Consider the following 13747-nt stretch of genomic DNA (forward strand, 5'->3'; position numbering starts at 1 on the left):
CATATTGTATTATGAAATATTTAGGCAAAGATTCATGCCTGTGATCCCTTGCACTCCCAACTGCACCACTGTGGGGAAATGTAAATTATTGCCAGCTGCCACAGGAAGAGCAAGGAAATCGGAGAAAGCCTCACTCTGTGGTTACTCTCACACATCTCTTACTAGCTGATTTCAGAGCTATGTTGGTGAAAGGCTAGGAGCAGGATGCTCAGATATGGATCATCATTGATGTGTAGTGCAAAAATAAGAGAAAATATAACATTTAAGACAGAGAATCTTGTTATGACCAGGTGAGAAGGAGTGAACTGGCTGCCCTCTATTCAGCCTCCTTGGTTGGTCATAACAAAGATTTTAAGTTTCTTTCTGATGAGGATATGCCTTTTCCGAATCCAAATATATTTAACTATTTAAGCAGTAAGCAAGAAGGAATCAATCAAACAAGGTTTTCTTGAGTTAAAGAAAGAGCAAATTTATTAACTACTAAACCTGAGAAAAAATAATAAAAATGTGACATCATGCACACACTTATCAGACATAAGGGGAGTTAGAGTCCAATAAAAAAGTTAAAAGAATATACGGTTAAGTGTCCTTTGCTTGTCTTTGCGGTGTAGGTTGTTAAACATAGCGGCCGATTTAGATTAGTTGGTTTCGTGGATGTGGTCAGATATAGAAGATGTTGCAATTATTATGAGATCTCTGGTTGCTGGTAGATTTCTAGTAACATTGTCTTCCAAACCAGTTAATACACTTGTTCTAAAAGAGAGAGGGAGAGAATGTAGCTTTTCAGCCAGTCTCCTCTGCTGAAAGCTTTCTTGACACCACCTGTGTCACTTGCAACCTCCCTGCAGTGGCTGGCAGGCTGGCCTTTTATACTTGACCCATTGTGTATTTCCACGTGGTTTTGGGTGGATCTGTCTCTGGCAGCTATTGTTTCAATATCCAGCAGTTTGTATTTTTATGTCTCTTCCTTAGAAAGTGATGAGGTTTGATGGGTCTTTGAATCATAGGAAATGTCACTCTCTTCACACTCCCCTGAGGGTGTCTTGTTTGCTTTTTCATCTTTACCTTGGAAGGTGGCTTTGCATTTTTAAGTGGTTTGTTGTGTCTCATTTCAAATTGCAAAATTTCCAGTCAGTTGAAAGTTGAAAAATCATCTTTTAAAAATTAAAGGGGCATAGCCTCATGACACTCAATAATCAGACAATATCTTTAATATCTGAAAAGTATAAATCTCCATTGTTTTTCAGGTAAAATTATGCCAATGCCGCCACTACCACCGCCACTTCCTGCTCCTCCACCAGGGGCTCCGCCGCTGCCTTCTGTAAGTCAGAAATGCTTTAATTACGTTATGATAACAAACTTCAAGACACTCAAATCATGGCTTATTTTGGGGACATGTCACCCTTTAGAGTCCAAACCACAACATTGAATGAGTGTTGCCTTTAACTGGTGATCTGCAATCATGTATTGATTAAGTGTTTCTTTTCATCAATTCAAAACCATTCAATCAGTTAGTGATGATGCATGCATGTTTGTATTTATTTCTAAAGAATTTAATTTGACCATGATTTTTGGAGGTGACCTTTGTACTTATTAAGATGTTGACCCTGAAAATCTTCCAAGTTTAGTTTGCTGGTATAGCTATGGTAGAATGGGACTTCCACTTACTGGATAGCTGTGCCTTTGGCTCTGTCCAAATTTGTAAGGGGGGTTTTATAATTCAAGCTTACACCCAATTAATTTGTGTACATCTGGGGCTAGGGCACCTAGGGGATGGATGAACTTGTTTCTGAAACCATATCACAGCTTTGAAACCCTAAGTGAGCAAGCCAAAGACTTAAAAAATGTAAAATAAGTGGTTGATTCCCAAATATGCTGCTGTTCCTTGTAGTAGTCAATCCTTTCATTATTGGAAATGGCAGGGAAACCAGTTTTTAAAATTTTTATTGGCTACACTTTCACCAGAATTATGTATGGCCAAATGTATGAAGGGTGTACATTGAATCAGGGCAGCTGAAGCAAGGCAGCTGAGAACTTGAACAGTTAATATCATCCTGTTGTACCCACCTCTTTTGGTCATGTTCATGTGGAAGGAGATGGCTGAAATCAGTGCTTGTCCCAATCTGGCAACAATTGTATCGCTGAAAGGGATGAAGACACAGTGTAACTGCTTGAAATTCCACCCCCATTCACCCAGTTAGTGCCTCAGAGACACCCAAAACATTGCAGATTATTGGACCTTTAGATATTTGTATTGTGAATAGGATATTTCTTTGTTTTTGCACTCAGTTTCACATCTTTGAGTTTTCTGCTTAAAATAGATTGCCAGCTATATACCGTGGATCCCATATGTGTGTTTTTTAAGAGTTGGAGACAACTATAGATGATTTTTGAGGTCTGTCTGAAGCATGGTTCTCATTGCAGTGTATAGCTCTCCTCCAAAGTTAGGGAAAGTACTTCAAATAGAAGGTACTATCCCTACACTTTTCTTCCCCTTTTCCCAACTTTGTAACATTTCCTAACTTCTCCCCTGTCTCAGCTTGTCTTCTGCTGAAATCCACATTCATGTCTTTGTTACCTCTGGACTTGGCTATTCCAGTGCACTCCTGGCTGGTCTCCCACATTCCACCCTGCATAAACTTGAGGTCATCCAAAACTCTGCTCCTCGGGTCTTAACTCACACTAAGTCCTGTCACTCTATTACTTCTGTGCTCGCTGACCTGCCTTAGCTCCCGGTCAAGCAACATCCTGATTTTAAAATTTTCATCCTTGTTATGAAATCTTTCTATGGCCTTGCCCTTCCCTATCTCTGTAACCTCCAGCCCCAACCCTCTGCGATATCTGTGCTCCTCTAATTGATTTTAATCGCTTCGCTATTGGTGGCTATGCTTCCAGTTGCCTAGGCCCCAAGGTCTGGAATACCCTCCGTGCCCTTCCCTCACCCTACCTCGCTTTACTCCTTTGAGACACTCCTTAAAACTTCTCTCTTATACCAAGCTGTTGGTCATCTGACCTAAATTCTCCTTCTATGGTTTGGTGTCATACTTTTAATAATGCTCCTGTGAAGTGTCTTGAGATGTTTTATTACATTAAAGGTGTGATATAAATATAAATTGTTGTTGTTGAATCCACAAAAACTGAGCAAATTGGCAGCATTCTGAGGTACTCATGTCAACTGTTATGCACCACCTTATGCATCAGGGCTCATGATAAACCTCCTCACAATTTTATGTCAAATCTGATATCCATGAAGTATTATTCACCTGGTTTGCAGAGAAATGACATCTTATTAAAAAAGAACATATTTTAAAGGCTACTTGAAGACAATGTTATGTACTTATATAAGTGTATGTAGGGGAGTTTGTTTGAGATTTATGTTTGTATCCAAAGATTTTGTGTAAGTGAACTCTAATGTATTATTGGAGTTATCCTACATAAATAAACACAAAAAAGATCCAGCCATATTTTGGTCATTAGTATAAATGGAGTAAAACATTGGCTAAGTACTACTTAATACATAGCTAACCTCTAAGACATAAAAGACTAGGTTTCCACTACTAATAACTTTTACTTAATTGTATCTAATACCGATTCATCACAGACTCAGGATCAGTCTTTGCAGTAGTATGATTCAACAAAGTTGATTAATATTTAACATAGAGCAACATAATTTAAATCAAAAACAAAACCATACATTTGATTTTTAGCCATGCAGTAGTACATCATTAGCAAGGTTCATCTTAATACAGAATTACAGTATCTTGCATGTAGTCTGGGTTAATTTTACACAAGTAACCACAGCTTTCCAAGATTCCAGTAGTCTATAAACTCTCCAGGGGTAAGTTTACACTTATGGGCTCCTGGTGGATGGGACTCAGCATTGAGTGTGTAAACTTATAAAACCAGGTACCACTGGTGTGGTAGGCATCCAGTGTTAAATTTATTACTTTGGTAATATCAGTAAGAAGCTTTGCGACTTCTCAACAGATAGCAGATTAACTGCTAATGAAACTATTTAGACCTTGTTCACCTAATGGGAGAGTCTGTTTGCAATAATTTACCTGCTATTATCATTTTTTCATTCTTGATCAATGATCATCATCTTTCATTCAAGTATCTCTATTACTTTGCTTGTATTTGTATGTTGCTCTATTATTGTTTATGTGTACAATATCTTCTGTTTAGAGCACATACTAATAAGGCATTTTCATTTTACAGTAGTTTTAAAATGAAGGGTGCAGGAGGACATGCCAGGAGCAGCACCAGGCATACCAAAAAGTGAGGTGTCACCTGGTGAAGCTATATCAAAAGGGCTACTTGCATGCTAAACAGCATAAGCAGCAAGTGATAGAGCAAAGCGATCCCGCAACCAACTGATCAGATCTAAGAACTGCAGTCCTGCCATATCCAGTCCTGAATTGTGGTGGACATTTAAACAACTCACTGGAGGAGGAGGCTCCACAAATGTCCCCATCCTCAATGATGGAGGAGCTCAGCACACCAGTGCAAAAGATAAGGCTGAAGTATTTGCTACAGTCTTCAGCCAGAAGTGCTGAGTGGATGATCCTCCTCGGCCTCCTCCAGAGGCCCCTAGCATCACAGATGCCAGTCTTCAGCCAATTCAATTCACTCCACGTGATATCAAGAAATGGCTGAAGGAACTGGATAGTGCAAAGGCTATGGGTCCTGACAATATTCCGGCAATAGTACTGAAGACTTGTGCTCCAGAACTTGCCACACCCCTAGCCAAGCTGTTCCAGTACAGCTACAACACTGGCATCTACCCAGCAATGTGGAAAATTGCCCAAGTATGTCCTGTACACAAAAAGCAAGACAAATACAACCCAGTCAATTACAGCCCCATCAGTCTACTCTCCATCATCAGTAAAGTAATCGAGTGGCACTTGCTTAGCAATAACCTGCTCACCGATGCCCAGTTTGGGTTCCGCCAGGGACACTCAGCTCCTGACCTCATTACAGCCTTGGTTCAAGCATGGATAAAAGAGCTAAACTCCTGAGGTGAGGTGAGAGTGACTGCCCTTGACATCAAGGCCGCATTTGACCAAGTGTGGCATCAAGGAGCCACAGCAAAACTGGAGTCAATGGGAATCAGGGGGAAAACTCTCTACTGGTTGGTGTCATACCTACAACAAAGGAAGATGGTTGTGGTTGTTGAAGGTCAGTCATCTCAGCTCCAGGACATTACTGCAGGAGTTCCTCAGGGTAGTGTCCTCAACCCTACCATCTTCAGCTGCTTCATCAATGATCTCCCTTCAATCATTAGGTCAGAAGTGGGAATGTTCGCTGATGATTGCACCATGTTCAGCACCATTGCGACTCCTCAGATATTGAAGCAGTCCATGTCCAAATGCGGCAAGACCTGGATAATATCCAGGCTTGGGCCGACAAGTGGCAAGTAACATTCGCGCCATACATGTGTCAGGCAACGACCATCTGCAACAAGAGAGAATCTAACCATCGCCCCTTGACATTCAATGGCATTACCGTCGCTGAATCCCCTGCTATCAACATCCAGGTGGTTACCATTGACCAAAAGCTTAACTAGTATAGCCATATAAATACTCTGGCTACAAGAGCAGGTCAGAGGCTAGGAATCCTGCAACGAGTAACTCACCTCCCGACTCCCCAAAGCTTGTCCACAATCTACAAGGCGCAAGTCAGGAGCGTGATGGAATATTCCCCACTTGCCTGGATGAGTGCAGCTCCCACAACACTCAAGAAGCTTGACAACATCCAGGACAAAGCAGCCCACTTGATTGGCAACATTCACTCCCTCCACCACCGATGCACAGTAGCAGCAGTGTGTACCATCTACAAGATGCGCTGCAGAAATTCACCAAGGCACCTTGGACAGCACCGTCCAAACCCACGACCGTTACCATCTAGCAGGACAAGGGCAGCAGATACACTGGAACACAACCACCTGGGAGTTCCCCTCCAAGTCACTCACCATCCTGACTTGGAAATATATCGCTGTTCCTTCACTGTCGCTGGGTCAAAATCTTTGAACTCCCTTCCTAACAGCACTGTGGGTGGACTGTAGCAGTTCAAGAAGGCAGCTCACCACCACCTTCTCCAGGGCAACTAGGGGTGGGAAATAAATGCTGACCTAGCCAGTGAAGCCCAAATCCTGTAAATTAATTTTTAAAAAAGTGAACTTCGGCGAATAGCACTGTCGGCTCGACATCAATTTTCGATTTAGTGTGGTTACTGCATCTGTGTCAAGAAGTGCACCAGTATTCAGTGTACATGCTACTTCTAAGTTATTTTGTGGACCCAACCCATGAAAGCAGTAAGGGCCTAGTCATTGGGAGCAGAATTATTGCTGGTGACTGAAACCCAAGCTTCCTTTTCACAGGTTATGCAGTCTGCTCTCCCCTTCCCACCTGCACACCACAGCCCTTCGGGGTATTTTGTGCTGTGCAAGAGGGCTAGCCAAGCTGTGAGCGGAATTACCCAAGTGTACAATTTATCAGCAACTAAAATCTGGCTAACAAGATCTACCAGCTTGACTGTGCTGGTCCAAAATTTGTAGTGTTGGTGAGAGGATTGCATGGCTTCCCACTTCTTACATAGGCAGTCCTCACCTACATGAGAAAATAAGTCCTACTTTAGAATGGGATAGATTCTCTTTCTCATGCAAGGTACTGCTTACAGTTAGTCCCTGTTTAAAGTTGCCCCATTTTAAGTCGCTCCACTTTAACATTGTGCAGTTAATGGTATTTGTGTTTAGTGTTGGGAGTTTCATTTTAATGTTGTTTTGCACCAGGTCTCACATAGGGCCACGTGACCCAAACAGCTAGAGGATCAGGGGCGATCAGGAGTGATATGACTTGATCAAGAGCAGCCTGTCCCGCTCCCCGACCCTCCTCACCGATCCTCCTATTCACTGCCGACCCTCCCATTTGCTGCCAACCCTCCCAGTTGCTGCCGAACCTCCCTCTCATTAACCCTCCAGCTTGCAGCTTACCTCCACAGCCCTGCAACTTGAAACTGCTCTTGGTCTGGAGCTGCTCTTGCTGCCTCACTTGCCAAACCTGCACTCATGGCGTGGGTTCGGGAGGGAGGCAGGGAGAGGGAGGTTTAACGAGAGGGAGGGTTGGTGAGAGGGATTGTCGGCCAGTGGGATATGTGGTGAGTGGGAGGTCCAGTGAGCACGATCGGCAGCGAGGTTGCAGGTGAGCGAGAGGATTGTTGAGCACGAGAGGCGGCAAGCGGTGAGGCAGTTAATCATAAGTTCGATGAGCTGAAGGATCAGAGAGCACGAGAGATGGCAATTGGGAGAGGCAGTGTAATGGAGGGTCAGCGAGTGGGAGATAAGTAGAAAGAATTAGCATATTTATTTTATATTTTTTAATTTATTGTAATTTAAAAGGTATTTCATTTAGGAATATAGGAATTTAGCAATGTAAAGTATTTCAACTTACAGGGTATAATATTTTAATGTTTTGTTCTGACTAGATAGATCCTACAGAACCTAACTATAGCTTTTACATTGGTTGTTGTTATGACCGATGCAGTTGGTAAAGCTGAGTTATTTAAAAATCCCAGAGGGAAACTTTAAACAACTGTTATAACCTATAATTTTAAGTGTTATGTTTGAGATGCGACTCTAAATTCAGGAATCAGACCACCAGTTCTTGAGGTTTTACTTTAAATTAAATGAAACATTTCATTAATTTACACAGGTCAAAATATATATACACATGGCTACAAATTACTACTATCATAACTTATAACAAATTCCCAAACTAATCTCCATTAAGGCAACAGCAACCCATAGACTTAACCAGACACCAGGCAAAGCATTTTCACCTTATGAATTCAAAATGAGGTTCTTTTGGTTCCTGTGGAGGCTTACAGCTGCTTTTGATCTCACATTGCTTCTGCTCTACACACACAACACTGCTGAAGTTATACCTAGCACAGCCCATTGAATGTGAATTCTCATTGTATCACCAACCTCTGAACTAAACCTCTCTAACAATAAAACCCCTTTCATTGTACCAATTTTATTAGTAATATAAACAGATTGCTTGGTCTCTGCTAGATAGGCGTCAGTTTTCACCCCACTTCCTGAATGCTCTATTCAAAAAAATGCAAATGCACACTATCTCTCTTACATATCAAAACTAGTACACATCAAAGCAACCAGACTAGCTGGCTTTAATCCAATTAAGACACACCCACAGACTAAACCTTTATTTTAAAAGATAAATATTTTCCAATAATATTATATACATTAATAGCTTCATGACATTGTAATGGGAAAATCTGATTAGTTTAACACTGGGCAGAATTTTTCCGTTGGCGAGCTGGGGACGGAGCCCGCTCACGGATGCGAAAATGATATGGGATGCCGCCCCATTTAAATATTCAGGAAGGCGGGCGGACAGCGCGATCAGCTGTCCACCCGCCGACCTGTCCATGGCCAGTTGAGGCCATTGACAGGGTAGTTAAACCAATTAAAGGCCCTGTCCGTCCAACCTTAAGGTTGGTGGGCAGGCCAGGAGCCCCAGTGGGCTTCTGAGAAAACATGAAACCTCATCCACCGGCGGAATGAGGTTTCATGTCTGTTTTAAAAAAGTTTAATAAAGTTTTTCAGATATTTATTAACATGTCCCATCTCCTGTGACATTGTCACATGAGGGGGACATGTTAATAATTTTTTTATTTTTCTATTTTTAAAGTTTCAAACACTGTCAGTGCTCTCCCTGAGGCAGCACTTAGTCTCAGGGAGATGTGCACTCTTTCGCACGCATGCACGACAGAGCGCACTCTGACAGCTGGGGAATCCCTCCCCCCCCCCGCACAGGAAGTGCATAGCACTTCCCGTCGGGCGGCCCGCCCACTTAAAATGGCGGCGGGGCCCGTTTCAGTGGCGGCGATTGGCTGCCCGCCTGCTGCCGAACCGGTGGGGCCTGCCCGCCCATCAAGGGCAAAATTCTGCGCACTGTTTCCTTTAAAGTTGCACTTTTCAGGAATGCAACTGCAACGTTAAGCGAGGAATTACAGTATATCAGAATACAAGTAGGTGATGAATGCTGAACATTCTAATATTATAATTTAACTTCTCCCAAGCTCTCTGGAATTAAAGCACTGGCCCAAATTTCCTATCATACATGTGAGATACATAAAGCACATTAAATTAATTCATGAAAATATGTTTTTGATCTAGGTCAGGAATGTAACCCACTCTTGTTACATGCCTTCCATTGGAAAGTTATTTTCGTTTAGCATGGTTTTGTTCAGCATGCTGTTTTTGGGAACACATTAAGTGTGTTAAATGAGGGATAGCTGTGCTTCATTGGACTTTCTGATGACCATCTACAAATTCTCAAATATTCTTGAAAACCTGTTTTTCAGATCTTCGCAAAATATTAAAAGCTTTTCAAACTTTAGGTGAATAATCTTGATCTTCCATATGTTAAGCAATTGCAGTTTAATATCACTTCATTCTGCCTGACCAATTGTAGCAAACAAATAAATATTTTTAGAAAGATAAAAGGCTGGAAACCACTGAGTGATGCAGTCATACAAAGTGCTTATCCCACTGTATCAAACTTTTCACTCCACTATTTTAACTGTAGCATTAACTCATTTATCTCCAGAAGCTTAATGCATCCACTAATGTAGGGGAATGCATTAACCATTCATACAAAAGTGTCAGTTGAGGTAATTTTGAAGCCTAATTTTCCATTATGCAAAATGCCTTTGAATTTAACATAAAACTCCTTGTACCTGCACCTTCAGTATGATGTTATATTATTAATAATTCTGTTCCAGAGATTTTAATGCACAATATTATTTCCCCAAAGACCAAGGAAGAAAATTAGATTCTTGTCTTAGTTACATACTTCTTGATTGTATAGATTGAGTATTAACTTACACTGTTCATCAATATATAATCCACTGTTTAATTTGAATATGTTCTGCAATGATCACTGTTACTTACTGCTATTTTCCTGATGAATTGAGCTAACAGCATGACATACTTGGCATAGGCAATGAATAATTCAGTTCTACAGTAGTTTCAGTGTAAGCTGTGTTATGGTAACTGTGGCCTGTCCAACCACTAGTTTGCAACAATGATTCTAACACATTTTTGAATGTATAGCTACATTTTTATCTGATGGACATTCGTTTACAAGCATACAATTAACTTTTAGTTGGTGAAATAGGAACAATGATTGATGCCAAATAGTCAATTTTTTGACAGGCTTGAAAGTAGCTCTGTAACTATAAATTATCATCTGATCCTTACTCCGTACTTCTAAGCTTCCAAAAAGCATATCATGTGACTATTATTTTTAGAAGCTATTCCTGCCTTATTCTAGCAGTAGGTTTGAAATACATTAGGGCACCCTTATCTCTCATTGGAAAAGAGAGTCTTCTCTGGTTGTGTGTTAGTTAAGTTTTATTTATTGTATCTGTGCTGGTTGGCTTGATTTACAAAATACTTGGTAACTAAATTGCTTCTAGGCTGACCTTCAAAGTGGCAAAGAGCTGGACTGTATGATTACAACTATTTACTCATATAGGGACAACCTCTACCCACTGTATGGGTACATCACTTACACACTGTACAAGTACATCCACTGCCCACTATACAAGTACAACCTAGTTGTGCACAAACATTATGCTTTGTGTTTAACTATTGTCCAAAGAGCAGCCAATGAAATGCAATTCCAATTAAAAAAAAGACCAGCATTTATATAGCACTTTCACAACCACCGGACGCCTCAAAGCCCTTTACAGCCAATTAAGCACTTTTTGAAGGGTAGTCAGTGTTCTAATGTAGGAAACATGGCAGCCAATATGCACTCAGCAAGCTCCCATAAACAGCAGTGTGATGATGACCAGATGATCATGTTTTTTGGAGATGTTGCTTGAGGGATAAATATTGGCCAGGGCACAAGGGAGAATTCCACTGCTATTCTTCAAAATAATGCTGCAGGATCTTTTATATCACCTGAGCAGGCAGTTGGGGTCCCAGTTTAACATCTCATTCAAAAGACAGCAATTCCGACAGTGCAGTGTTCCCTAAGTATTGCACTGAGTGTTATCCTTGATTTTTGTGGTCGAGACCTGGAGTGGGACTTGAACCAAAAACATCGTGACCCCGAGGCAAGAGTGCTATCAACTGAGCCACAGCTGACACTGCATGATCATGTGAAAGAAGATGGCCTAAAAATAATATCATAACCTTTCTTGTGTCTGTGTCTATGTTGTGACTGATGAACATGTCAGTTTCTTTTTTCCATACATTAAGGCCTATAAATTCTGTAAGCAGCACTCAAATTAACATTCCTACCATGTCTTCAAAATGGCCAGCAGAACGCTTGCGCACATTTCCAATTCATAGTGCCCCACCTGCCATATTGGTGGAGGAGGTTGCATTGCATCAGGAACACAAGCTGGCAACATTTGAAATTCTTCTCTTAGGCTTGTGAATGATTTGCTTCAACTCTAGTTCAATAGGTTCTAAGATGGCTGATAAGTCCAGTACAGGTTCTGCCACATGCACATCAAGTGGTGCTTGAAGGGTTGGGTAGATAAGTTGTTTGGAGGTTTACTAGCTTGCTCCAATGCCTGAACTTCACCTCTGCATGTTCCCGATGAAGCCTTTCTATGTCTTTGGCACCTCCCTGGATGAGCCTTCTCCATTTTGGCTGGTCACAAGCCTGGGACTCCTGTGAGTCAGCAGAGATATTTGACCTCTTCAGGGATGCTTTGTGGATATCCCTAAAGTGTTTCCGATGTCCTCCTGGGAGTCTCCTGCTGCAACCAAGTTCTGAGTAGAGGAGTTGCTTCTGGAGTCTGGTGCCAGGCATATGAACGACATGTCCTGTTCAGTGGAGCTGCTTTTGAGTGATTAGCACCTTGATGCTGGGAAGTGGCTTTGGAGAGGGTGCTGCTGTTGGACCATCTTTCTTGCCACTGGATTTGGAGGGTCTTGCGAGGGTACTGCTTTAAGGTGCCTGCTGTAGGTTGCCCAAGCCTCCAAAGCATATAGGAGTGAGGGGATCCCCGAACTCCTATTCAAAGTTAGGAATAATGCAGCATTAAATTAGGGTCCTGCTTCTTGCAGCTCTCATTCAATTTTTGATTGTCTCAGCACTTTACTCTCCAAGTACTGACATTGCACATCACAGTGTGATGCTTACCAAAAGGAAGGTCCTCTCTATAGCACTATTCAAAGGGATTGTGCAGTTCTCATTGGTTAGCTGCTAGTTTTTAATGTCTGGCTTGACTTCAAGAGATTTTTTTCTTTATTGTATCACTCTGATAAGTTCTCTTTGATTACAGAGATAGATTTTCTGGTCCTGTACTGATATTGTTCTTGGCTTCACAAATAGTCCAGCTACAGGCCTAGGACAGACTTTGGAGGTAGAGGACAAAAGGAAGCAGCAAGAAAGACACCACAGATCATGTGGAAATGCCAGAAGAGCAGGGAGGAGGAGGTTACTGCTGCGCTCAACATTTATGCTATGTATAGGCTCCTGTTCAGACTGCAACGAGTCTGACTAGTAATCCAGCAACATCTTATAGTTTGCAGTACACCAATGTTCCAGGGAGGTCACCAAGCTGAAACAAGAGTGGAGCACTGGTTTTGCCTGCAGGGCAGGTTTCTCCATGGTGGAAGAAGCCATTGATTATATGCACATCACCTTGCATACTTCTTATCATCTTTATCATCAAAAGGGATTCCATTTCTTCGGTGTGTGGCTGGTTTTCAATCACAGGTGGGCATCATGCAGGCCTGTGCCCACTATCCCAGCAGCAGCCATGACACTCTGTGCCAGTCCTCTGTGCTGCCTTATCCCAACCAGACCTGGCTATTGAGTAACAAGGAATACCTCTCCATAAATGACTAACTATTCCAGTCATGAGCCTGCACTCTGCTGCAACAATGAGAATCGTGCTGCCATGTAATAGGATCATCAGTATAGGAAAACAAGCGCACAAGATGGACATTAAGGGACAGTACTCATTTTTTGTCAATGTTGATGTGGTTTGTTTAATAAATTTGGTTCTTGTTTTGGGTTTGATGTTGTTTGGGGTGGTGAGGGCAAAATGAATAACTTTGAAATGAAAGAAGGTAATTGAGTGGTGGTTCAAACTTGGGATTTCTAAGCTTCTTGTGGGAGAAATTTACTCACGTAGCACCATACAGACTATGTTGATTCTCCAGGAGCCCATGTGGATTTCTTCAGTGATACCAATGACGAACACATTGCTTGCCACTGAGGAATCCACATAACACTGCTTATGCAAACAAATTTCTCCCCCCTTTGTTTTGCAAACATTGTGGAGAAGTTAGGTAGTCTGGCAATCCTTCTCAATATCTTTACCAATTATAACAAATAAAGAATTTAGGAGGAATTTCTATACATGGGAAGTGGTGATAATTTTGAACTTGTGACCACATAATGTGGTTGAAACATTGACACATACTTAATGCAGACTTAGGAAAAGTGGTAGTTAGTGTGGGAGAAGGCTCAGGTGGAGTATAATCTCTGGTATGAACCAGTTGGGCTGATTTTTTTTATTTCTGTGCTTATAGATCCTATGTAGTTCTAAGCAATTAGTTTCCAGATAACCTTTGAGGTAATTGATTTATAACTTGAATCATGAACTTTACCACCTTGATTAGATGTCTTGGTATTAAGTTGGTGCTGGTTTGTATATCTATTTGTTACCTTTCATGATGAACCCTAACCAG

The 13747-nt window shown here is 41.6% G+C and overlaps 1 protein-coding gene across 5 annotated transcripts in view; it reads left to right on the forward strand.

Moving 5' to 3' along the window:
* LOC144678926 (WAS/WASL-interacting protein family member 3-like) overlaps positions 1 to 13747 on the forward strand; it is a 130602-nt gene that overhangs the window by 56579 nt on the left and 60276 nt on the right. For all 5 annotated transcript variants that reach the window (XM_078539023.1, XM_078539026.1, XM_078539027.1 and 2 more), the window contains one exon: positions 1248 to 1321. In XM_078539023.1, the coding sequence (XP_078395149.1) occupies positions 1256 to 1321 (66 nt within the window). In that variant the 5' untranslated portion in view covers positions 1248 to 1255. The remainder of the gene's footprint in view (positions 1 to 1247; positions 1322 to 13747) is intronic.

This window comes from Cetorhinus maximus, chromosome 3 (assembly GCF_964194155.1).
Source record: "Cetorhinus maximus chromosome 3, sCetMax3.hap1.1, whole genome shotgun sequence".
Lineage (NCBI taxonomy): Eukaryota > Metazoa > Chordata > Chondrichthyes > Lamniformes > Cetorhinidae > Cetorhinus > Cetorhinus maximus.